General features: G+C 43.1%; 1 protein-coding gene across 5 annotated transcripts in view; it reads left to right on the top strand.

Annotated features, from left to right (window-relative positions):
• The window catches only part of LOC135582124 (eukaryotic translation initiation factor 2 subunit gamma-like), a 35365-nt gene extending 9343 nt beyond the window's left edge, over positions 1-26022 (top strand). The window contains exons 2-9 of one of the 5 annotated variants that reach the window (XM_065089844.1): positions 9002-9141; positions 22512-22573; positions 23330-23442; positions 23510-23612; positions 23734-23961; positions 24073-24291; positions 24649-24909; positions 25443-26022. In XM_065089844.1, the coding sequence (XP_064945916.1) occupies positions 9036-9141; positions 22512-22573; positions 23330-23442; positions 23510-23612; positions 23734-23961; positions 24073-24291; positions 24649-24909; positions 25443-25745 (1395 nt within the window). In that variant the 5' untranslated portion in view covers positions 9002-9035 and the 3' untranslated portion in view covers positions 25746-26022. Of the gene's footprint in view, positions 1-9001; positions 9142-22511; positions 22574-23329; positions 23613-23733; positions 23962-24072; positions 24292-24648; positions 24910-25442 lie in introns of those variants that run through there. The other 4 variants (XM_065089842.1, XM_065089841.1, XM_065089845.1 and 1 more) reach the window with 4 other exon arrangements.
• Positions 26023-27431: the final 1409 nt, after the last annotated feature.

Genomic DNA, 27431 nt, shown 5'->3' with positions numbered 1-27431 from the left:
TGGTCCTCCATGAATAGTTAAAGGTTCTTTGGCAGAATTATAATCAACTTGCTTATTCATATCATTGCCCCTTTCCTCGAAAGGATTCGTCCTCGAATCAGCGCCTTCATCACCGTGATTTTGTTGGTGGCTCGGCGATCAACACACATTCTCCAAGATCCTTCCTTTTTAGGCACCAACAGAACAGGAACTGCACATGGACTCACTCACTTGCTTTTGGATTTCCTTGGTCTCTTCGGGGTTGCATCTATATGCTGGCTTATTCGGTATGCTTGCACCTGGAATGAAATCAATTTGATGCTCAATTCCTCTAATTGGTGGCAAACCATTAGGAACTTCTTCGAGAAAGAGATCCTCATTTTCCTGCAAAAGATCAACAATAACACTGGACTAACTCTTGTCAATTTTGTTAGAAGCAATTAAAACATCCTTGTACATAAGTACAAGTAAGGGTTGCCTCGTGGTTAAGGCTTTTTTCACATCACTCATTTTGGCATAAACACTCATTTTTCTTTCACTCAAGCTTTCCTTGTTTTCTCTCCCTTTGTGTTTCCCAATACTCTCATTTTTACCACTCAACTCACCATTTTCTTTTTTCTCTCTTTCTTGTTTCCTCCCCAAAGTTTTGGTTAATGAAGACTCAAGTTCCTCATGTTGTTGTTTTATGTGCATTTGGTCTTCAAAAATTGTCTTTGGAGGCAAAGGTCCAAGTTGATATTTCTGTTCATCCGTGATCAAAGAATAACGATTCTTGAACCCATCATGTATTACCCTTCGATCATATTGCCAAGGTCTCCCCAACAACATATGACTAGCATATATAGGTACCACATCACACCAAACTTCATCCTTATATCTACCAATTGAAAAAGAAACTAACACTTGCCGATTTACCTTTACTACACCACTATCATTCAACCATTGTAACTTGTAAGGTTTTAGATGCTTGAATTTCAGTTTCTCCATGAACAAGGTGCTTGCCACATTTGTACGACTTCCACTATCAACAATCACATTACACAACTTGTTAGCAATCAAACAATGAGTATGAAATAGATTTTCACGTTGTTCACCATGTTCATCATTTTTATTTTGCAAACTAAGTGTGCGTTGAACAACTAGCTTTTCACCTTTAGCATACTTTACATCACTAGCATCCTCTAGAATGTCTTCATCATCCTCTGTCTCACTTTCAGATTCCACGATTCCATCCCTCATGATCATAACTCTCTTATTAGGACATTCACGTGCTACATGTCCATGCACACTTAAAACACTTAATACCTCTAGTTTGATTAGGTAGATTCTCACCTTTACCCATGCTGCCTGATTTATTTTTGCCTTTAGTTTCATCAATTTTAGGCTTAACAATGGGTTTATCATCCTTTTTACTCCAATTCGGTTTCCAAGAAGAAGAAGAACCCGAATAAGGTTTTGAATCATACCTTGTTCCTTTTCTTTTGAGTTGCCTTTCAATTTTCATGGCCACATTCGCCATGTCCTCACTCGCCACATAATGTTGCAACTCTACAAGATCAGCAATGTTCTTGTTTAATTCACTTAGGAATCGAGCCATGGTGGCCTCGCGGTCTTCCTCCACATTAGTCCTTATCATGGCTATCTCCGTCTCCTTGTGATATTCATCAACACTCATGGAACCTTGTGTCAAGGTTTGCAGTCGTTCATGCAAATCCCTATAGTAATAGCTAGGGACAAATCTCCTTCTTATGATTTGTTTCATCTCCAACCAAGTCTCCACGAGCCTTTCACCATTTCTACGCCTGTCTTTTCACAATTGATCCCACCAAATAATAGCATAATAAAAAAAATTCAACAGCGACTAATTTTACTTTTTTCTCTTCGGAGTAGTTGTGACATTCAAAAATAATCTCCACTTTTCGTTCCCACTCCAAATAGGCATCTGGATTATTTTTCCCTTGAAAAGAAGGAATTTTCATTTTGATGCTACCTATGTTTCTGTCCACACCATCAAAACGTCCTCTCCTAGTTTATCTCCTAGGATTAACATCTTGACCAATTAGAGTAACTTGGTCATCATCCACGTCATCGCCACCATCATATTCATCATTGACAAAGGTTGGTTGTCTCCCACGCCATGGTTCACCTTGCAATCTATTAATTGCATCATCATGCCTTTCTAAATGATCTCTTACATCTCCCATCACTTTGAACGAACGTTCAAATTGTTGCTGCATTGCTTAAACTAAAAGATCATTTGATGAAGAACTTGCTTCTTTATTTTTAGACATGTATACAACCTGAAAAACAAAGTTAGAACAACCTCACCAACACTCCCTCACGTGTTTCACTCTAGATTTGATTCACTCCGCTCGTGTTTCACACAATTTTTGGCTTTTCTCGATACTGATCTCACCACTCTTGCCTTTTACCTCTCTTGTTTTGTTATTTGAGTTCTTAGATTTACTAAGGTACTTAAACAAATAATTCAGATTATGACAATTCAAAAATAGTGAAATTAGATAGGTTTAAAAGCAAACAAAAGGTAGGCCAATTTAAAGGTGTGTGTAATGCACTTTAATTATAAGCAAAGATTAGAATTCAAATATCAATTGAACAAAGAAAATTTTTTTAGAATGAAGAAAGATTTCCAAACCGAAACAGGAATTCAAATGAATAAAGATAGAATTCTGTAATTTGCAAGAATTCCTTGACTCCGCACTTTTTTTAAAAAAAATTCTGATCTCTCTTTTTTTTTTGACTTTTTGATCTTTTTTTTTGCATAATAAAGTGCGGAATTACAAAGAAGAATAGTAATAACACAAGAAACATAACAATGAAGATGAAGGAAGAACAATAATTATACATATTGTCCAAAAAGAAGAAGAAGAAGAAGAAGAAGAGAAAAGGAAAATATAAAAGATAGCAAATAAATGGATACGCAAACCTCAAACTTGAGCTGAGCTCTGATACCAAATGATGGAAATCATCAACTTAGCAATCATACACCCCGATAGCTAAAAAGTTATGATACATATGGAATGTAAATTGATCCCCTCCAACAAATTGAAACAAGACGGATTATTCAAGATTGAAGTTAGGAAAACTATTCTAATCACTTTATTAATGAAAATTTGATGAAGTAATTAGAACAGTACTTTGATTCCCTTAAAACGTCACAAACTAAGAAGCTTGATAAGTTGAAAGAAAAAACAAATATTTTTGGGTTTTGAACGCCACAAGCAGAAAAGCTTAATAAGTTCCAAAGTTCATGCAAGAACTTAAAAAAAAAAAACACCCACTGGTGTTGAAAGTCGAATACACTTCTGAATTCTATTCCTTACAAAAAGAGTCAGCCTTGTTTATATAGTATAAAGGCCAAGTATAAAGGGAATGAATCCATTAAATACATTAAATGACATTCATATTCCTAATACATGAATGTATATTACTCATGAATCTACCTTGAATTGATTTGAATGATTATTCATGAATAAGCCCATAATTCTTAATATCGTCTAATATGGCTAAATGACCTTTATTCTTTAAAATGAGCTAAAAATTCATCCTTCTTTTAAGGTTGGACTTTCTCTTCACGATGTGGACTTATTTGAATCAGGTTGACTATTTTAGGCTCTTCTTGTATCTATAAAATCTTGACCGAGTTTTGACCAGCTTGCTCCTTCCAAGTGCCTTCCAATAAACAAGTTAAAGCTTCTTTCATCATTTTAGCTTTAGCTCTTGTCATTGGTGATCCATGAATAGTTAAAGGGTTTTTGACATAATTATAATCAACTTGCTTATTCATATCAGCAGTGGTCTACTATATTCGAGTTTGGCAGCACTATCTTCTCGGATCACGATTTGTGCCGAGGACGGACAACATCGCTTTGAGTTACTTCTAAACTCGAAAGAAACTTTCCCCAAAGCAAGCACGATGGTAGGACTTCCTGGTTGAATTTAATATGACAATGAAGTACAAGCCCGGGAGAGCAATGTCGTGGTCGATGCGCTAAGCCAGAAAGTGGAGCGGGTGAATGCCATGCAGTTGGATGGCGGAGGCCAAGCAAGTCAGTTACACTCCAACTTCCTTTCTAGAATCAGGGACTAACTGTACAATGATCCCTAGGCAGTAATCCTGATGCAACTAATCAAAGAAGGCAAGACATGACGATTTTGGGTCTAGGAGGGACTCGTCTACACAAAAGGGAATAGGATTTATGTTCCTCGAGTGGATAATTTGAAGTGCGAACTCGTGAGAGAGTGTCACGATTCCCTTTAGGCAGGACATCCGGGCATTCATCGAACATTGGCCCTTGTGGAGAGGGCCTTCTACTGGTCGAAGATGGGGACTGATGTGGAGGAATACATTCGAACGTGCCTTACTTGCCAACAAGATAAGGTGGAGCAACGAAAGCCGATAAGACTTTTGTAACTGTTGCCCATACTAGAAAGGTCGTGGGAGAACATTTCCTTGGACTATATATCAAGCTTATCGGCAGTAGGGGGACTAGGATCGATATTTGTGGTGGTTGATTGATTTTCAAAGTATGCAACTTTCATTGTTGCACCCCTACACTATTCAGTAGAGCAGGCGGCCAAGTTGATGATGAAGAATGTGGTGAAGTATTGGGGAGTCCTGTACAATATCATCAGTGATTGAGACGCTCATTTCCTGGGGCGATTCTGGACCGAGCTATTTAAATTGTTGGGGTCTAAGTTATACTTCTCCACAAGCCTCTACCCCTAGACGGATGGCCAAGCCAAAAGGATAAACTCGCTCCTTGAGTAATATCTTCGGTACTACGTGAGTGCCAACCAACGAGATTGATTGAAGCTGTTGGACATAACCCAATTCTCCTACAACTTGTAGCGGAGCTCTGCGTCCAACAAGAGCCCCTTCGAGATCATTACAAGACAATAACCGTCGACTCCTCACACCTTGGCTATCGGATATATTGGGAGTAGTCCGTCAGCATATCACTTTGCAAAAGAACGAGACTGAAATGCTGATATTGCGTGGGCTTACTTAGTGAAGACGGCCAAAAGGATGAAGAAGTGAGCAGACTTGGGAAGGCGACCACAAGAGTTCAAAGTCGGTGATTTGGTGTCGGTGAAGCTCCAACCAGCATCATTCAAATTTTTTAGGCACAAAGTACACAAAGGATTGGTGCGCAAGTATGACAGACCCTTCCCAATTATCAGTAGGGTGGACAACGTCTCATACAAGTTGTAGCTACCAGCGTGGCTCAAAATTCACATTATTTTTCACGCCAGTAACTTGAAAGCCTATCACTCAGACTCGTTAGATGCTTCCTGAAGTGTTCCAACTCGGCTACCCCCCACTAGAGCCTCATACGAGAAGCGAGTTGAAACCATTTTTGTGGATCGCAACATAAAGCTACCCAATGAAGCTGAGCAGATCGAGTACTTGGTGAAGTGACGAAAGCTTCCTCGAACCGAAGCTAGTTGGGAGCCTGAAGATGCCCTACTACATGAAGAAGCAATCATCAACAATTACCAACAAGCATCGACGAGGGCATCGACAGTTTAAGTGGGGGAGAATGTCACGAACGGTCGTCGTGCACACGTAATAACTTCGTTCAACGAATCGTTCGTCACTTTTGCCTACATGTACAGATGCTTGGCAGCATGTTTTGCCTTGGTTTTGTGTGTTTTTGCTTGTAAAAATGCATGTTCGAAAAGGTTGCAGTGCTACAGTGTGATAACTCACTGCATTGAGCAAAACCACCCCAAAATGGCTCCGTTTTCGTGTACCATGGCCTGTTTTCTGCAGACTGTATTTGCACGCAAAATGTCAGCCATCTCAGCCCCCTAGAACCCCGCGGGTGGCACAGGGCTGGATGGGGCTTCGATATATTATCGGGCATTGAACAATCTTCACAAGTTCGCACGTTAACTTGACGAGAACTTGCCTTCGTGCCTGACACTCGTTGAGCAGTTGTTTGTAGACTTGCAACTGTTCGTTCTACCTTCTAAAGTCCTTGTTTTCTCCTTCCTCTTTTTTCTCTCTTGCACTCAAGGTACTCGCTGAATTGCTTGTAAAGCTTCCCTCTTCGTGAGATGTCGGGACTTGTCCGTCGCTCGTTTTTAATCTAATCAACTTTCTGTTTTACAGGTCCTTCGGGACCTGTACGAGGTTGCAACTAGGCTGACCCTTTGCGGATGCATATGTCGCAAGGGCGCCTCATGACTAAAGCAATCCCAACTATGTCTGAAGAGTTGGCGCAAGGATGCTTCACGACTTAGGCAACTCCAGCTAAGTCCGTGACTTTGCCGCAAGGGTGCCTCACGACTTAGGCAATTCCAGCTAAGTTCGTAATAGTATGGTGCAAGAAACTACCTTTACACCTTTTTCTTAGCATGACTCTACTATGCGGAATATGTTATGTATAGGAAGTCAAGAAGCCTTGTCTGTATTAAATAACATCTTCCCTGAAAACATTTGGTGCATAATATCTGCACATAGAAGAATTTTCTGTAGACAAAAATCAGGTCATATTTTCTTCTTAATTTGGCTAAGATTTGGTTCTGAGTCATGCAACAATAGTTTGGATCAAGAAGCAGTTATGCATGAAATAATCTGAGTCTATTTTGTTAACACCTATATGTAACAGTCATGTCTTTGTTATGGGTTGAACTTTACATTTGATATGCAGCAGAAACTTCTCTTCCCTTATGTTATGGTGAACAACATTATCTGAAAAGAGATGCTCGAGTTTCTTCTTTGGATTCCATATGGAACATCAAGATATGCTTGAAACTCTCGAGTCAACTAAAACAAAATTTGAGGGTAATTGTGTGCATATTGTCAAGGTGTTTTCTACTTGTATCTTCCATCTTACAAGTTCTAAGAAGCTTTTAAACACTTTAAGTGACAATTTTTATGTCCTCCCACTATCTGTTTGCATAAAAAACATATCTATATTGTCACTATGTTGAGAAACTTAAATATCATACATACATTCTACGCCCATTTTTCTATCTTAGAGATTGAGTTTTATATACGTGATTATTTACATTTCTAATTGTACTCAAAGCCAGACATTAAAGAAAATTTTAAAAAAATTACTCATAAAAGAACCATGTTTTTCTTTTGAATCCATTAATGTTCCTTGTGTTAGGATCGAGAGCACTAAGAGGGGGGGTGAATTAGTGCAGCAGATAAAATCACAGTCTTCAGAAAAAAAAACGTTCGTACGATAAAACCGTTTCCGACGTAAAACCGATTTCGGAAACTTATCTTTGAAACACGTTCGTAAATGAACAGAAGGTAGTAAGCTATTGAAGAGGTTTGCAGTAAAGATAAACAGCAGAAAGTAAATGCAAACCAGAGAAGACGACAGTTTATAGTGATTCGATCAATCGTGACCTACATCCACTCCTCCGTCCTCTTTCGTCGAGGTCACCGGCATCCACTAAAGGTCTTCCTTTAATAAGCGAAGACCAACTCCTTCTTACACCCCTCTTCTCCTTTTACTGGGTTTAAGAGACAACCCTTACAAGCACTCACTCTCCTCTCTAAACAAAATTCTAACACTTGGAATTTAGAGGAGGTAAATTTTAGAGATTGCAGCAGCGTTTTCTCTCTTTTAATCTTTCTGTGCTTGTGTTCTTTAACCAGGGATGAGAGGGGCATTTATAGGCTTCAAGTTGATTCAAACTTGGAGTTTAAATCTTTCCCATCCCGGGTTCCACGGGCACGGGCGGTACCACCGCCTGCGCTGGGCGGTACCACCGCCTAGTGTCAGTTTGACTGACATGGTCCTGGGCGGTACCATCGCCCAGGTCTGGCGGTACCATCGCTTGGGGGCCAGTGCTGGGCGGTACCACCGCCCAGACTGGCGGTACCACCGCCTGGCACCCTGCCAGGGGCGGTACAACCACCCAGACTGGCGATACCATCGCCTAACATAGTTTTGAAGATTGTGCCACGACGGTGAGTCTTCTTGGGGCACTGTTTGGGCCTCTTATTGGGCCCAACACAATTCTTACATGGGTCTAGCTGGACCCTAATTGGGTTGGCCCAAATCCAATCCCAATTACGTGCTAACTACGATTCCTAAGACATATTCTAAGCTAAACAAATCCCTATGTCAATTCTTCCGCCGAGCTTCTGGCGAACCTTCGACGAACTCTCGGCAATGTTCCGGTAGACTCCTAGCAAGCTCCTGGACTTCACGACGATCTTCTTGGCGAGTTCCGATGAGCTTCTCTGGCAAGCTCCGCGACTTCTCGACTGGTTCCCGTAGAACTTTCGACGAACGTCTGGACTTCCGACGAACTCTCGAACTCCCAACGTGATCTCGATCTTGACTTCGGGACTTCATTTTGCTTCATGTCTTGCTGTCGTAGTTAATCCTGCACATGTAAAACACACTTCGATCTAGACAATTAATCCTAAGCATCTAATCAAGTTGTCCGGCATGTCATTGGTCCCTCGACGCTTCGTTCGATTCTTCGACGCATCGTCCTCTCCTGCGGCCTATTGCCCAATCGGTCAGTTGACTCCGCAACTCCGATATCCTTGGCGCAATGTCCGCTCTTCTTGGCTCGATGCCTGAATCCACAGCCCGAAGCCTTCTGTCGATAATCGATCGATCCACCGGCCTGACGTCCAATCTTCTGACATGTTCCTCCGGCCCAACATGATTTTTCCTGCTTTAATTGTCTCATCCTGATCGAAGCATCCTGCGTCACTCAAAACACAGATTAAAACATAAACATATATTGATTGGTTTCATCATCAAAATCCGAGATTCAACACCTTGTATGGTGGAGAAAAGAAAATAATTTGTTAAGTTTTTTGAAAGTTTTTTTTATCAAATAATCCTATGTTTGTTGTTTGTCATGGAACTGATCCCTTCTTTTTGTTCGTGATGGTTTATTTCTGCACATTCAAGCCATATTTATTTCATAATGCAGTTGTTGAGATGGTCAAGCTTCGTTTTTCTATTAAGCTTAAACAGCTACTATTTACAAGTAATGTTTGTTCTCATAGCTTTCAGGCCTCAGGTGTACCGTCTCTAGTAAAAATGTCTCGAAAAGGATTAATGGAGCAGGACTTAAGTAAGCTTGATGTGACAAAGCTTCATCCTTTGTCACCAGAAGTTATTTCACGTCAGGCAACCATTAATATTGGTAAGATCTGTCCTTGAACAGTTTATTTTTGAATAGTAACATTTCAGTGTTTTATATGCAATTTTCTTTTCTGATGAGGACATAAATGAGTTGGTCTTTCGTTAGTCACAACAAAATATCTTAACAACAGTGTGAGAGTCACTTAGTATGTTATTGTTATCTGTTTAATTAGATGAGAAGTTGGGTGTGCAAACTGCAAAGTCATTAGAGATAAACTGTCAATATGTTTGAAATGTTACATATTAAATTTATGATGTAAGAAAGAGTCATCTTTCTTGTTTAAAAATATTGACCACTGTTTGGTTTTAGTGCATATTGAACACATAATGGGAGATGTATTAGTTAGGTTTTTTGCTTACTTACCCTTCTATGAGGTGCATAGTGTGATAGTGAATTTATAGTGGCTTGCTTGGCAAACATAGAGTTAAGGTCTATTTTAACCTTTGTGGTTTTGACCATGGACCTCTTAAGTCCTTATGGTTTACTCATTTCTAAAATAATCCATACACTTAAAAAAATGTAGCATATAAGCTTCTCCCGTCAAGTCTGAGTTAACATATGTTAAAGTCTGCTTGTGTGTCATGTTGACTCACAATAAACTATTAATATACTGACATGTGTAATTTAGAGTTAATGTCCATTTTGGCCCCTGTGATTTTGACCATGGACCTCTTAAGCCGTTATGGTTTACTAATGTCTAAAAACATTTTTAAAAACGTAGCATTTAAGTCCCTCCCGTCAAGTCTGAGTTAACGTTAGAGTCTACTTACGTGATATGCTGACTCATAATAAACTATTAATATAATGACACGTATAATTGAATTATTTTTTTAAACTGAGGCATCCATTAATGGCGGGAGGAGGCGTCGTCGTGGAAATGACCATCAGCAGCAGCACTGAGTCGTTGCTCCCTAGTAGGGCATCGCATGCACGTAGCTTCTCTTGCGTTGACGACGAGCTCAGGAGCTTCTGGTTCTGCCTCAAGTGGATGTGCGTTGACTAGTCCAACGTTAGGTACATAGTGATCTTCTGATCCCTCTTTCTCCTCCTGGGCGTCTTTATCCCTATCTGTCACGAACGGTTGTCGCGCACCCGCAACAATTTCGTTCAACGAACCGTTCGTCGATTTTGCATGCTTGTACCGAGACATGGCAACATGTTTTCCCTTAGTTTTGTGTGTTTTTACTTGTAAAAATGCATGTTCGAATAGGTTGCAGCGTAGCAGTGCGATCGTTCACCGCGCCGGGCCGAACTGCCCAAAATAGTTCCGTTTTCATGTGTCACGACTTGTTTTCGGTAAGCCGTAGCTGCACAAGAAACGTCAACCATCTCAGTACCTTGGAACCCCCTGAGTGGTACAGGGCTGGATGAGGCTTCGATATATTGTTGGGCGTTGAACAATCTTTCATAAGTTCGCACGTTAACTTGATGGGAACTTGTCTTCGCGCCTGGCACCCGGTGAGCAACTGTTTGTGGACTTGCAGCTGTTCGTTCAACCTTCTAAAGTCCTTGTTTTCCTTCTTTCTCTCTTTTCTCTCGTGCACGCAAGGTGCTCGCTGAATTGCTTGTAAAGCTTCCCCTTTCGCAAGACGTCGGGACTTGTCCGTCGCTCGTTCTTCGAACTAATCAACTTTCTCTTTTATAGGTCCTTCGGGATCTGAGTGAGGTTGCAAATTGGCTGACCCTTTGCGGACGCATATCGCAAGGGTGCGTCACAACTTAGGCAATCCTAGCTAAGTCTGAGAAGTTGGCGCAAGGGTGCTTCATGACTTAGGCAACTCAAGCTCAGTTCGCGTCTTTGCCACAAGGGTGCCTCACGACTTAGGCAATTCCAGCTAAATCCGTGACATTGTGGTATCAGAGCGGACAAGCAATTCGAGCAAGCAGCGAAGGAACTTCGTAATTTCGCCATGGCAAAGCATCGTGACGAATCAAGCAAGACGGGGCAAGCCGGACCCTTGCCCCAAGCAATCGTAGGTGGGCTACAAGTGCATACTCGCTCTCATGCTGTTAGAGCCGCTCAAGAGGAGCGCGACAGCGAACATGATGAGTAAGAAGTTGGCTACTCTTCGCGAGCGGAGGAGGCGCAATTTGGAGCGCCAACCTGGAAAAAGAGCCATAAGGAGAGACTTACAGTGGCAGAAACCCTCTTGGATGTTCTTGAAGCGAGCTTGAAGGAACTCTACCATGGCCAACGAAGGCTTCTTCGGGTAGAGAGCTCGCAAGAAGAAGCTAAATCCCGGATTGACAAGGTTGAGGCCCTAGTCGATCGACTATCAGACGACACCAAAGACTCCATGCAACATTTGCACAAACTCATGGTAGAACTCACTTCCAGGGTGACCATCTTCACAAGGGCACTAAATGCGGGAGGAGGTAACACCTGTATTGCGCTGCCACAAAACTTGAGGGCACCCGAGCTGCATTGTTATGGAGGTGCCAAAGATGCTCAAGAGCTCGAGAATTTCCTGTTTAACATGAAAAAATACTTTCGAGCTACGAGGCCTGATTCTAAAGAAACCAAAGTTTCGATAGCAACCATGTATTTGAATGAGGATGCAAAACTTTGGTGGCGAACTCGTTGGGAGGAGATCCAACAAGGTCGGTGTTGGGTGGACATATGGGAGGACTTAAAGCGAGAGTTGAGAACTCAGTTTCTACCTGAGAACATCGAGTTCGTCGCAAGGAGGAAACTAAGACAATTCTGCTAAAGTACTTCCATTCGAGACTACGTGAAATAATTTTTTGCACTAATGCTGGGCATACAAGACATGCCCGAGAAGAATAAGCTATTCGGTTTCCTCGATGGTTTGAAGCCATGGGCTCAATAAGAACTGCATCGAAGGAATGTCACCGATGTGATCGGGTCAATTGCTGCCGCTGAAAGGCTCACCGACTTTGTTTCCTTTGAGGACCCAGGAAAAAGAAACAATCTTCAAGAAATCGCCCTCCAAAATATTCTCGAGGGAAGGAGCCTGGAGGCGAACAAAGGAAGAACTCCCACAAAGGGCCAAGCTCAAAAGGCAAGGCCCCAAAACCTAGTGGATGCTTCTTGTGCGGAGGGCCGCATATGGTGAGAGAGTGCCTATAGAATCAAGCACTCAATGCTTTAACAGCTTCCATCCATCCCCCCAAATCAGACAAGGGCAAAGCCGTTTCACCCTCAGTTCAAGTAGTTCTGAATCCAACAGCGACGATGAGGAGTCGCAAGATCCCTGAATGGGAGTCATGCGTTTGTTGAATGCATTGCGGGGTTAAGTGGAGGAGAACACGAAGGCAAAGCCATTGAAAGCAGGGAGTAGGGAGCTGATGTACGTGGACATTAAGCTCAATGGCCAAACAACCCATGTAATGGTGGACATGGGCGCTACCCATAACTTTATTGCCGATCGAGAAGCAAAGCGACTTGGGCTGATCTTGGAGAAGAACCTAAGTCGGATGAAGGCGGTGAACTCGGAGACCAAGCGAATCTCTGGGTTGGCAAAGAGTGTCCCCATCAAGATCGGAACATGGAGCGGGAGCACGAACATGATGGCGGCGCCATTGGACGACTTCCAAGTGATTCTTGGAATGAAGTTTATGCACGCGGCGAAGTTGATGCCAATGCCGTTCCTAAACTCTCTATGTATGATGGGAGGTGACGACCTTTGTGTGGTTCCCGTCTCTCGGAGAGGAACTAGGGAATTAACATTACAACTGAAGAAAGGGGTATGAAAAAGCGAATTAACATTCGTGGCTGCTGTGAAGCTAGAGCCACTCGACGAGGAGGCCATTCATGAACCTGTTGTGGTGGCGAACGTTCTGAAGGAGTTCACAAACGTTATGCCACTCGAGTTGCCGAAGACTCTGTCGCCACGCAGAGGCATGGATCATCATATCGAGTTGGAGCTGGGAGTAAAGCCTCCAGCGAGACCACCCTACTGAATGTCCCCTCCAGAGCTGGCAGAGCTTTGAAAGCAATTAGATGAACTACTAAGCGGTGGTCTCATTCGTAGTTTTAAAACACCATTCGGAGCTCTAGTTTTCTTCCAAAAGAAATAAGATGGGAGCCTCCGACTATGCGTCGATTATCGAGCCATTAATAAAGTGACGGTGAAGAACAAGTATCCCATCTTACTCATCGAGGACTTATTCGACCAATTGGGCAAAGCCAAGTATTTCTCCAAACTTAATGTCAGGTGCGCATTGCTGAAGGCGACGAAGCGAAGACTATCTGCGTGATCGGGTATAGAGCGTTTGAGTTCTTGGTGATGCCTTTCGGCTTAACCAATGCTCCGACCACGTCTACTTGGACGATATCGTCGTCTACAGCCAAACGCTCGAGGAGCATGTCGAGCACCTTCAGACAATTTTCAAGGTTCTCAGGGAGAACACTTTGTCCGTGAAAAGAGAGAAGTGCTACTTTGCTCAAATGAAGATCTTATTCTTGGGGCATCGAATCGGTGATGGCTTCATTCGGATGGACAAATCAAAGGTGCAACTGTTGCCGAATGGCGAACTCCAAAAAAGGTGCGAGAGCTGAGATCCTTCCTTGGTTTCGTCAACTACTATCGGCGCTTCATAGCGGGGTATTCAAAGCGTGCAACTCCACTAACAGAGTTGCTGAAGGAGCAGCCTTGGAGGTGGTCTAACAAATGTGAAGCTGCATTCCAAGATCTGAAGGCTGTTGTGTTGGAAGAACTAGTGCTCAAATTGCCGGACTATGGGTAGCCCTTCGAAGTCCATACAGATGCTTCAGACTTCGCTATTGGAGGAGTACTCATGCAGGAGGATCATCCGGTGGCCTACGAGAGCCGCAAGCTCAACGAGACCGAGCGGCGGTATCCGGTGCACGAGAAGGAGATGACAGTGGTGGTTCGCTGTGTATGAGTTTGGCGGCACTACCTTCTCGGGTCGCGATTTGTGTTGAGAACAAACAACATCGCTTTGAGCTATTTCTAAACTCAAAAGAAACCCTCCCCAAAGCAAGCACGATGGCAGGACTTCCTAGCTGAGTTTGATATGGCAATGAGTATAAGCCTGGAAAAGTAAATATCGTGGCCGATGCATTGAGTCGGAAAGTGGAGCGAGTGAATGCCATACAGTTGGAGGGCAGAGGCCAAGCAAGTCAATTGTACTCTAACTTCCTTTCCAGGATCAGGGATGGACTGTACAGTGATCCCTAGGCAGTAACCCTGATGCAACTCATTAAAGAAGGCAAGGCACGACGATTTTGGGTCCAGGAGGGACTCATTTACATAAAAGGGAATATGATTTATGTTCCTCGAGTGGATAATTTGAGGCGTGAACTCATACGAGAGTGTCATGATTCTCTTTGGGCTGGACATCCGGGTATTCACAGAACCTTGGCTCTCGTGGAGAGGGCCTTCTACTGGCCAAAGATGGGGACTGATGTTGAGGAATATGTTCGAACGTGCCTCACTTGCCAGCAAGACAAGGTGGAGCAGCGAAAGCCGATGGGACTTTTGGAGTCGTTGCCCATACCAGAAAGGCCATTGGAGAGCATTTCCTTGGACTTCATATCAAGCTTGCCAGCAGTAGGGGGACTCGGATCGATACTCATGGTGATCGATCGATTTTTAATGTAACTTTCATTGCTGCACCCTTACATTGTTCAGCAGAGGAGGCGGCCAAGCTGATGATGAAGAATGTAGTGAAGTATTGGGGAGTCCCGCACAATATCATCACTGATCGAGACGCTCGGTTCCTGGGACAATTCTGGACCGAGCTATTCAAATTGTTGGGGTTTAAGTTATACTTCTGCACAAGCCTTCACCCCCACACGGATGGCCAAACTGAAAGGATAAACTCGCTCCTTAAGCAATATCTTCGATACTACGTGAGTGCCAACCAACGAGATTGGGTGAAGTTGTTGGACATAGCCCAATTCTCCTACAACTTACAGCGGAGCTCTACGTCCAACAAGAGCCCCTTTGAGATCATTACAGGACAACAATTGTCAACTCCTCACACCTTGGCTATTGGGTATACCGGGAGTAGCCCGTCAGCATATCACTTTGCAAAAGAATGACACTGAAATGCAGATATTGCGAGGGCTTACTTGGAGAAGGCAGCTAAAAAGATGAAGTATATAGACTTGGGAAGACGGTCGCAAGAGTTTAACGTCGGCGATTTGGTGTTGGTAAAGCTCCAACTAGCATCTCTCTAATTCTTTAGGAACAAAGTATACAAAGGATTGGTGTGTAAGTATGAAGGGCCCTTCCCAATTATCGGTAAGGTGGGCAACGTCTCCTACAAGTTACAACTGGCGGTGTGGCTCAGAATTCACAATGTTTTCCACACCAGCAACTTGAAAGCCTACTATTCAGATCTGCAAGATGCTTCCCGAAGTGTTACAACTCGGCCACCCCCTACCAGAGCCTCCTACGAAAAGCGAGTTGAAACCATTTTAGTGGATCGCAAGATAAAACTACCCAATGGTGCTGAACAGACCGAGTACTTGGTGAAGTGGCGAAAGCTTCCTCGAAACAAAGCCAGTTGGGAGCCTGAAGACGCCCTACAACATGAAGAAGTAGTCATCAGCACTATCAACAAGCATCGACGAGGGCGTCGACAGTTTAAATGGGGGAGAATGTCACGAACGGTCTGTCATGGACTTAGCTGGTTTTGCCTAAGTCGTGCGGCACCCTTGTGTGTCCGTCCACAAAGGTCAGCCTCCCCGAAGCCAACCATGATCCTTAGGACCCACAAAAGAGAGAACGAGTTAGAGAAAACGCCTCATTCGGGATCCACAAGCAAACACTTCCGAAAACACTTCATAAACAATGCAAATTACAAACAGACTTTACAAACTCTGAACAGTTGCACAACAAAGGGTAAAATGGTCCACTATAGACCGAAAATCTCTCTCAAGTGTCCACATGACACAACCTTTATTTACAAGCCTAAAACGATCACCAAACCCAACTAAAATGGGACTATTAAGCCTTCGGTTGTCCCTCTACATGTTAGGCAAAGTATGAACATACCAAAAGACACGGACATACATAAGTATTACATCAAACATCCTGTTTAGAAGTTTGTCCGTGACATTCTCCCCCACTTATTCCTTCGACGTCCTCGTCAAAGCCTTTGCCTTTGCTGAGTCTTCAATCTTTTGCTCCAGTTGTAATGCGCCTCGTGGCTCCCAGCTGCTCTCCGCTGCTGTTTTTGAGTAGTCGAACCTTTGATCTGCCATGCTGCTTCAACTCGCCAATGACTCTGACTCTAGTGTGGGGTTGGCTGAGTTGTGTTGATCTCTGTTGGCTCCTGCGGATCCTCCAGATGAAGGAAAAGACCATCCTTACCGCGCTAGTCTCTCAAATGCCTCATGCTGCTTGAATTGGGTGGATGCTTGTTGGAGCTTTAACGAGCATCGTCTCGCAAACTTCTGAAGTTTTGGGTCTTTCCTCCATAAAATTTGCCCATTGACTCTTCTTTCACTTAGTTGTCACTTCCAAGTAGGTTCGCATCACTTCCGCTTTCGATTGGAATTTCGTTGGGAAATGAAGCGGATAATCTACTCTCAGTAGCACTGATCACCGTTGGTGATGATTTGACAACTATTGTCTTGTATTATCTTCGAAGGGTCTTTGAACTTGTGCAGAGCTCCTTTGCTGGATAGATAAGAGAATTGGGGTACTCGGTTTCGCCCATTCTCTTAAGGGTTGAGAAGGCAAAGGTTATTTGACTTCGCCCGCCTCCTCGAGGTTGTACTCCATGCATCGAGCTGGTTACTGACCTTCGCCTGCTCTTTGCTCACACTTCTAAAGCACTTGAAGTGTTTGCACTCTTTGCGTTGAGTTAGCTACTGTGATTCACCTTCTCAATGCTATCGAACTTTTGGAATGCAAGAAGTTTTCACCCCAACTTGGAGTAATTCTCTAATAGATTTGGTCGCCTCTGGGATTGTACCGTCTTCTCCATAAACCCTGTCGCCTACTCCACTGAGTAGTAAAGGTACAGCACCGCGTACTGCCTACTTCGTTCCTTGGTCGTGCACTCTTGCATGACCCGAAGTCCTTCACTTTCGGCTATCTTGATGAGAAGCTCGTTAACACCGGTCTTACGAAGTTCCTTGGCCTCTGCCCTTTAGCCTTGTCTCGGTACTTGGAGATTGCCTCGGCATGCTCCACCTCCTCGGCCCCTTTCATGACCAAGCGCTCTCCCTCCATGAGAGTAAGGGATCAATGACTTTCACGGAAGTCCTGCCTCTGCGGTACCATGGCGCTAACATGCCCATGGCCCTATTATCCGTCGCCTCGCATCTGCATCCCTTTTATTCACGATCAGTAGATATGTCTCTGTGGTACTCCTCTGAGTCCACCTCCATTCTAACTGATGCTTGATTTTGGGTAGCTAAGTCCTTTTGGACTCGTCGTCGCTTCCTCGCCCCTTTCGACCCCCTGCTTCAACACCTCTGTGTTCTCCAAGCAGCTCCCTTTGGTCGATGGAAAGACAGACTGCAACTCCCATACATGGCCTCTGCCATCACGTTGTAGGATTTACACCGATTTTGTTCTCCTTAGCTTCTTTGGTAGCAACGTTCGCTTACTCGACCTTGTCCTCTGACTTGCCGGGCTCTCTTAAGCGAATATGAGCTCTAGAGCAGTTCAACTCTCCAGCTGCTTCGATCATACCTCTGTATGATCAAGTCCCTCCCATGGGACTCACTGGTACTTGCATTCGAACTTTTCCTTTGGTGGAACACAGCCCCCATATGCTGATGACCAAGGCTTTCATCCGATGCAAAATTCGATGCACGCACGGAAGACCTGCCTCTGCGGTACCATGACCTTCACTCCTTGAATCCATAGCCCTTCTTGCCGTCGTGTTGTTCATCGAAGTGGAGCTTCCAGTAGCTCCCGATCATACCTCCGTATGATCTAGTCCCTCACGGGACTCATTCATGTGTATCGCATTGCCACGAATTGTTCCACCACGATCCGATGCACATATGTGGCCTCTGCCAATACATCGCAGGGTCTCTTCCACCTTTGATTTTGTTCGCTCCTTTGGCAATCGACCTTCATCCACCCACTCTTGGGTCACACCTAGATGAAGCACCGCTCTAGGACAGTCCGTCGCCTAGTAGCTCCTGAAGTCCCCCCGACTTCATTGCAATTAGTGCACCATTATTGAGATCTTGGGCCACTGCCCCTACCAGCACAATCTTCACTACGCACCGCTTCCTTCATGGCAACTTGAATGGCAACACTGTGGCATATTCTTTAAGAGTACCTGCCTTCACATCCTCTTGCCCCGTGCTAAGGCCTTCTGAACCTAACTTCGCCTCTGCAAGTTGAGTCGCCTTACTTCCTCCTTCAAATGCTTCTCCGGGATAAGGTGCATGTGCCCAGAAGCTCCCTTCGTCCTTGACATCATGCAATATGAGTCCGCTCTGTCAGAATGAAGGACCCATGGAATAACATGATCCTTCTCTTGCCTCTGCAAGAGTTTATGTCCTTAACCTCTGTCCAAGGAAAGCACCGTGCCTCTGCTCCATGTTCCATCTTCTATGTTGGCTCCCTTCATGCGGCTTGGGTACTTTGCCAAGTTACACCCAAGTTGCTCCGCTCCTCGTTTTTGCATTGAGTTGATGGTGGCCCTCGCGCCCACCATTCCACGGGTCAGCCCTCCCTTGAGTCCGATCTCTATATCGACTCCAAGTGTGCCTTCATTTGTGTTGCTTTGGGTCGCTCCCCCACTTGATCTCGCAATGCATCCACCAATGCATTCTCTCAAGCGAGATCATGCGACGACTCCTCGTCGCTTACTCGGTCCACTGAGCTTCGTGGAGTTGTTGTTTGTTGAAGTACTCCTCAACATGTGAGGTCCGTCCCACATGATTCTCCCTTTGGAGAACCGGGACTTATCCCTCCTGGATAACTGTCCCGTTGGAGCAACATCTCTCTTCGTTTCGGAGACCACCATCCCCTTGGACTACTCCGATTTGTTGAACAAACTGTGCATTAGTTCGCCTCCTGCAAACACACTTGCTAGATTGCGACTCCACGTCAATACAGCCCCCGCTGCACCACTCAAGGCCTAGCAACATGCTAAACTCATTGCACACTTCAGCCTTCTACGGACGTATCCTTCACATGCCGAAGAGAGTTTCAATGCTCCATGGCGCCGAGTTTTGGTCGCCTTGGGATGGCCGCGAACATTCCATCGTCCGCATACAAGCCCATGTATGAGTACCGAATTATTTGAGTTAGCAATTCCCCTCACCTCTGTGAGCTTTGCACAACTCTTACGGTCGCTGAGCAACTCATTCCACCTTGCATGGTCTCATCCTTTACCAAGCGTCTCGCTTGCCTTGAGCACCATCAAGTATAGTTGTCAACGTTGAGCCGTAGCTCAAACTCAACCATCCTAACCTTTGTGCGCTCCGCATTCTTCCAAGCTTGCCTGTTCTCGTGGTGCCTCTTGCGCGAAGGGTTGGCCATTCCTCTGAATGCCAATCTCAGATGCCCGCTCCTCCGAGCGATTCATTTTCCCTACATCTCCATGCCCGTTTTCCCCCAAACGATCGCGCGTGTGCTGACTGCCCTCAACGCAGCCCCGCTAGGTCCCCCACATTTGTATGCTAAGTGTTTCTATGAGTGCTTGTCTCGCTCTGATACCATCTGTCACGGACTTAGCTGGTTTTGCCTAAGTCGTGCGGCACCCTTGCGTGTTCGTCCACAAAGGTCAGCCTCCCCGAAGCCTCCCATGTCCCACAAAAGAGAGAATGGGTTAGAGAAAACGCCTCATTCGGGATCCACAAGCAAACATTTCCAAAAACACTTCATAGACAATGCAAACTACAAACAGACATTACAAGCTCTGAACAGTTGCACAACAAAGGGTAAAATGGTCCACTATAGACCGAAAATCTCTCTCAAGTGTCCACATGACACAACATTTATTTACAAGCCTAAAACGATCACTAAACCCAACTAAAATGGGACTATTAAGCCTTCGGTTGTCCCTCTACATGTTAGACAAAGTATGAACATACCAAAAGACACGGACATTTATAAGCATTACATCAAACATCCTGTTTAGAAGTTTGTCTGTGATAGGTCGTCGCACAACAACATCGTTCAACGAACTGTTTGTCACTTTTGCATGCTTGTATCGATACATCACATCATGTTTTGCCTTAGTTTTATGTGTTTTTGCTTGTAAAAATGCATATTCGAATAGGTTGCAGCGCTGCAGTGCGATCGCTCGCCGCGTCGGGCCGAACTGCCCAAAACAGCTCCGTTTTCGTGTGCCACTGCTTGTTTTCGGCAAGCTGCAGCTGCACGCGAAACGTCAGCCATCTTAGCACCCTGGAACCCCCCGGGTGGCACAGGGCTGGATGGGGCTTCGGTATATTGTCGGGCGTTGAACAATCTTTCACAAGTTCACACGTTAACTTGACGGGAACTTGTCTTCGCACCTGACACCCGGTGAGCAGCTGTTTGTGGACTTGTAGTTCGTTCAACTTTCTAATGTCCTTGTTTTTCTCCTTTCTCTCTTTTCTCTCGTGCACGCAAGATGCTCGCTGAATTGCTTGTAAAGCATCCCCTTTCGCGAGACGTTGGGACTTGTATGTCGCTCGTTCTTCGAACTAATCAACTTTCTCTTTTACAGGTCCTTCAGGACCTGAGTGAGGTTGCAAATTGGCTGACCCTTTGTGGATGCATATCGTAAGGGTGCGTCACGACTTAGGTAATCCCAGCTAAGTCCGGGAAGTTGGTGCAAGGGTGCTTCGCGACTTAGGCAACTCAAGCTAAGTTCGCGTCTTTGCCGCAAGGGTGTCTCACGACTTAGGCAATTCCAGCTAAGTCCGTGACACATCGCCTCCCATTTCGTCCTCTCTTGCACCCTCACTTGTCGCTCCTACGTCATGGTGGTCTAGCTCTCCCTCACCTTCGCCCTCTCTTACCTCTACCTCTCCACCTTCGTCCGCTGCTACATCCTCCACTGCTTCCTCTTCCTTGACAAGGTGGTCGGGGAGAGCGAGTGGGTGCAGGAGGGCTATATGGACCAGCTCAACTGCTCCTTCCGCGTGCTCTCTATTGTCGTGATGCCATGTTTTATTGGGGAGGTGGCTTATAATGTATGGTGGTACTCGTCGAGATCGGAGTGGGTGTCATTTGCGGTGACGGGCAGCGCCACGGTGGCGACATGGTGGCATGCGCCTTGGAGCTAGCGAGTGACATCTAGAAGCTCCTGAGCTCGTTGTTAGCGTGGGAGAGGCTGCGTGCATACAATGCCCTGCTAGGCAACAGCGGCTCGGTGCTACTGTTGGTGGTCGCTTCCACGATGATGTCTCCTCCTACCATTGATGGAGGTCTTAGTTTTTTATAAAAAACTTAAATTACATGTGTCATTATATTAATGGTTTATTGTGAGTCAGTATGCCACGTAAGTAGACTCTAACGTCTATTAACTCAGATTTGATGGGAGGGGTTTATATGCAGTATTTTAAAAAATGTAGGGGTTATTTTAGACACGAGTAAGCCATAAGGGCTTAAGAGGTCCATGGCCAAAATCATAGGGGCTAAAATGGACCTTAACCCTAAATTGCACGTATCATTATATTAATGGTTTATTGTGAGTTAACTCAGACTTGATGGGAGGGGCTTATATGCTACGTTTCTAATAATGTAGGGGTTATTTTATATATGAGTAAACCATAAGGGCTTAAGAGGTTCATGACCAAAATCACAAGGGCTAAAATGGATCTTAACCCGCAAACATATTCTTTTGAATGACATGTGAGAAAAATTTTGATACTCATTGTAGTATTTGCAGGTCTTTATAGTGATATATGCAAAATATATATTATTTATGAATTTCTCCAGAGAACTACCTATGGATACACTTTTTTTTAATAGATAGTCCCCATTATTTATTGAATTATTGCTTTTCTCTCTTTGTATGTAGCATTAAATTGTTCTATAACCTTTTATATAAAAAGTTCAAATACTTTTCTTTTTGCATCATAAATATAGTTGTATTATCCAAAACTATTTCCCAGCTTAGAAGATATCTTGTCAGGAATCATCCCCAAAATTGACATGTTTTGGTGGTTTTGATATCAACAGATATTCTGAGTTGAAAGGTTCAGTGTTTTGGGAGAAAGCTAAGAAAAATGCTTAGGAAATAGGTGGAGGTTGCCTATGGTCTGAGGTGGCCTTACCTTGGAGCGTGCATTAAGTCAAAAGTTCTCCTTTTGGTTTTCACCTTATTTAATTTTGACCTCTGATCATTATTTCCTTTTATCTGATTGAGAAATTAATTTCTTTATACTGTCAGTCACTTCCATGACTCTACTATCTCGTCGAAAACATAAATTCTGTTAATTGGTTTCTTTAATATTTAATTCTTAGGTACCATTGGTCATGTGGCCCATGGAAAGTCAACTGTGGTAAAAGCAATATCTGGTGTTCAGGTACTTCTTTTATTGTGTGCTTAAATTTTGATGACTCTTAGAGGCTTCATTGAAAGTGACTTCTGCTTTCTGGTTGACTGAATATTTTTAGATCATATAATTTGTTATACCATGACATTCTTCTTTTGTTTTCTCAAGGGTAAGTTAAGAAATTCAGTAACCTATTAATACACTCTGCTTTGTGTTTTGTGTTTATCAAGAAAAGAAATAAAAATGGTGACTGAAGTGTATATTTTAATATATACTTATGCCATCTTAAATGTTACTGTTAAACGATAATGAGGAATACATGTGCATCTTTTTAAGACGAGTCTAGAAGGTAGTGCCTGTCTGCGGAAGCAGGCAAGATAATAGCACTCCAAGTGATCCTACAAAGACCATTGGAATTTTAAAACAACATATGGGTTGCAAGCAAGGATTTAATCTGTCTGCTATCGAGTTTCAGGAAAATATTGGTGATGGTATATTTCTGGTATATTGGGTGGTATGTTGACTCATGCTGTTTAGTATCGCGCTTGGTGCACACCTTATCAACCGGTATTTGAAACAATGGTTGGTAATTGATGATTATTATTGTTGTTGGTTAATAAAAATGGATATGCACTTGCAAAAAGAACCGGTTTGCAGTTTATTATATTGGATGACAAATATATAATCGGGAATAGTATATTGGCCTGTATCTTCTAAGAAAATCTTTACCTTCCATATCACTTCCATATCAGAGATTCATTGAGGATTTTTTTTTTATATTTGCAGACTGTTCGCTTCAAGAATGAGTTGGAGCGCAATATCACTATCAAGCTTGGATATGCTAATGCAAAAATTTACAAGTGTGAAGATGATAGATGCCCACGGCCTATGTGTTACAAGTCTGGTTCCTAAGGAGAAGTTCACAGATATATCTTCTGCTGTACTGATGTTTTATGTTATATGCAGGGCTTATGGGAGCGGAAAAGAGGACAGTCCTCTATGTGATGTTCCAGGATTTGAGAACACCAGGATGAAACTCCTAAGACATGTTTCATTTGTGGATTGCCCAGTAAAATGCTCATCTTTGCAGAACTCTATTAGACATCTAGCATAACTTATAAAACGTATGTGCATCAGTCTAAAGATTTATGAAATATTTTTCCTTACTTTTTTATTTTTTGTCTTAACAGGGTCATGATATCCTTATGGCTACAATGCTCAATGGAGCTGCTATTATGGATGGTGCTTTACTTTTAATAGCTGGCAATGAAAGCTGTCCACAGCCTCAAACATCTGAGCATCTTGCCGCTGTTGAAATCATGCGGCTCCAACATATTATTATCTTACAGAATAAGGTCGATCTTATCCAGGAAAGTGCAGCAATCAATCAACATGAATCAATCCAGAAGTTTATTATGGTAAACTTTCAATTATTGCATAGCCTAAATTTTTTTAAACAGTCAAAACCTCTGCATGATGCTCAATTTTGATTTATATCACATTTGATAGATTTTGAATAATTTTTCCAGGGAACTGTTGCTGATGGGGCTCCTGTGGTGCCAATATCTGCTCAATTGAAATACAATATTGATGTTGTCTGCGAGTATCTAGTTAAGAAAATACCTATTCCAGAGAGAAACTTTACCTCACCGCCAAACATGATTGTAATCCGTTCTTTTGATGTGAACAAACCTGGCTCTGAAGTTGACGAGATAAAGGGTGGTGTAGCAGGTGGAAGCATCCTCAGGGTATGTAGCTTCTTATGATCTTAAATATTGAGCTTTGTTAGTGCATCATATGATCTTTGTTTCTGTTTTTTTATCTGTGATTACTTCTCATTGAAGTTTTAGAAAACTGTAATGTATTGACACCTTTTACCATTATCGTCATAACGTATCTGCTATAATGTTATTACATCTCTTGGCAATCAATTTTTTCTGTTCTATGTGACTCTCTTAAAGGACATTCCATCACTCATATTTGCTACTGTTGTTATGGTTGTAGATTCTGCTATTTCATCTTTGGGTGGAGTAGCTATTTCACATACTTCTGTAACATTTTCATCCGTACTTCTGATATTCTCAAATTTTTGCTGCTTTCTACAGGGTGTTTTGAAGGTAAACCAACGAATTGAAGTCCGTCCTGGAATTGTGGTCAAAGATGAAAGTGGGAACATAAAGTGCACCCCCATATATTCAAGGATTGTTTCACTATATGCTGAGCAAAATGAGCTTCAGTTTGCTGTACCTGGTGGACTTATTGGAGTAGGCACTACGATGGACCCGACTTTGACACGTGCTGATAGGCTGGTGGGTCAGGTTCTGGGTGAAGTTGGATCTCTGCCTGACGTCTTTGTCGAGCTTGAGGTTTGCCTCATGCCTTCCTTCCATCCTAATATAATAATGACTTATATGATGACAATTGTCATGTAAGAAAACTATTCCATAGTCAAGGGAGTGGTTAAGGGGGTTGGTTTTACATATTAAGCTGTTTCTCATCTGCATTCCATGTACCTTTTGGCTGGTTGGCAGAGTTGAACTCATCCTTTAGACTGCCAACTTCCCGAACAGGGCTGTCTGGTAATTTTAGGTGCTTGCCCTTGAATGGATCATACATTGGTCCCTTTGTGGGACCAATCAATGGACAAAGTGACAGGCATTTTGACCATGTGCGATAAGTGAAACCATAGAGTGCTAGAAATATCGCCGGTGGGTGAGGATAGATTTGTTATTAGATCCAAGATTTAATCACAGGTTGACCATTTTTAGTCACCTGGGATAGAACTATCAACATCATACCTATGGTCGAGAAACTAACTGCAGCTAGCATTGATTTTCCTCTGTATTTCTCTTTGCTATTTCCTTTTTGGTTAGAGTTTCTTAAAAAGTGGATCTTACAGGTCAACTTCTTCCTTCTTCGGAGGCTTTTGGGTGTGAGGACAAAGGGCACAGAGAAACAAGGCAAGGTGTCAAAGCTGGCAAAAGGTGAGATCCTGATGCTCAACATCGGATCTATGTCAACCGGAGCTCGAGTTGTTGCTGTGAAGACTGACCTGGCCAAGCTGCAGCTCACTGCACCAGTATGCACAGGCAAAGGGGAAAAGATTGCCCTAAGCCGGCGGGTCGAGAAGCACTGGCGTCTAATTGGTTGGGGTCAGATTCAGGCTGGTGTAACCCTTGATGTCCCACCCTGCCCCATTTAAAATGATCTCATCCAAGGGCCACATTAAAATCACGAGTTTCTTGAGCAAGAGATTAGTGGGAGTACTTTTGAGAAGGTAGAGAGTTCCTGGAAAAGATTTTTGTCCGGTTGAGGATACACAGTCTTTTTCTTCAGAAATGTGGCCATCCACAGTTTCTCTTTCTCATATCTTGATTTTTGATTCATTTGGTATATGTAAAGCCAGTTATATTGATACTGCTGGTAAGTCAGAAGCGAGTTATAAGGCAATGAGATGTTGTCTAAGACTTTAAGATCGAGTGTTTATTTTTGGCTATTTAATTGTATGCAACTGAAATGCTAAACTGGTGACTAGTTCCAGTTAGAGCCAGCAATCAGTATCAGCCCGCCACAGTACCAGGTGACATAAACAGCATGACATTTAGATTCCAAAACCATCCCAAGGTCATGTTTTGACTATAATATCTGTTGATCTCTAAAAATATGCTGCTTTCATTCTTCTCCAAAGCATGATTTTCTAAATCGGCAGCTGGTCCGGTATGGTTCGATCGGAATTACTTTTGCGACTCCAAAGCATGATTTTCTAAATCGGCAGCCGGTCCGGTATGGTTTGATCCGAATTACCAATTCCATTTATCCTAATGTTATCTTGATATTTAGATTCATTTATCTTAATGTTATCTGTTTTATCGATGAAAATATAAAAATAATAAATGAAAGGGTAATTTCATTTGTTTTTGGTGACGGATGATGGTGTCGTTAGCCATGGGTGATTGTTGTGGATGAGGAGAATGACAGTGAGAGGTGAGGGTCGTTCGTCGACGTCAATATAGTTGTCGAGCGGTAAAAGGATCATCGTTGTAGATATCGAGCGGTCCTTTTGCTACTTGGTAATTATGTCAACATCGACGTAGATGTAGAGTGGTGAAAGGGTCACTCACTGCACCGACGCAGTTGTTGAGCGATGAAAGGGCCGCTCAACATCTACATCAGCACCAACACAAATGTAGAGCGACATTGCTCAACAACTACATCGATGTCGGTAATGAGCAGCCCTTTCGTCACTCGATAACTATGTCGACACTAATGTAGTGAACGACCCTTTCGCCACTCTGCATTTATGTCAATGTTGACACAAATGTAACTCATTCACAACAACTACTCGCGGCCCCCCATCGGTGCTGTCTTTCACTACCACCACTGACACCTTTCGTCATCACCACCAACTAGAATGTTAAAATTATTATTTTTACATATTATTTTTATGTTTCTGTTAGTGAAACAGATGGCGTTAAGGTAAATAGAAGTAGATATTTCAATTTCATAATTATAGGGATACCAATGTAAATTTTTTAAATCTAGGGACTAGGATGCTAAAAAGGTTTAACAATAGGGGTAATATATAATTAGCTCACCAAAATTCTATTTGATGTGACTAGGATTTCTCTAGGCTAATTACGGATTACTTCTTGTAATTAGCTATATTTAGCATTTTGGTCCCTATATTTTCAAAAGTTACATTGAGATCCTATACTTATGAAAATAAAGTATTTAATCATGTTTCTCCTCACACCATTGATTCTACTACCGAAAATATCATAAGGTTTACCATTGAGCATATGCTGACTCTACCTCACTTCGGTTTACCATCGAGCATGTGCGGTATTTCCGTCAGCAAAGTTGATAACGTAAGAAAAACTAGGGTTAA

Source organism: Musa acuminata, chromosome BXJ1-11, assembly GCF_036884655.1.
Source record: "Musa acuminata AAA Group cultivar baxijiao chromosome BXJ1-11, Cavendish_Baxijiao_AAA, whole genome shotgun sequence".
NCBI classification, from domain to species: domain Eukaryota; kingdom Viridiplantae; phylum Streptophyta; class Magnoliopsida; order Zingiberales; family Musaceae; genus Musa; species Musa acuminata.
The sequence above is the reverse complement of the archived record's forward strand: the minus strand, read 5'-3'. Positions and strand labels throughout refer to the sequence as shown.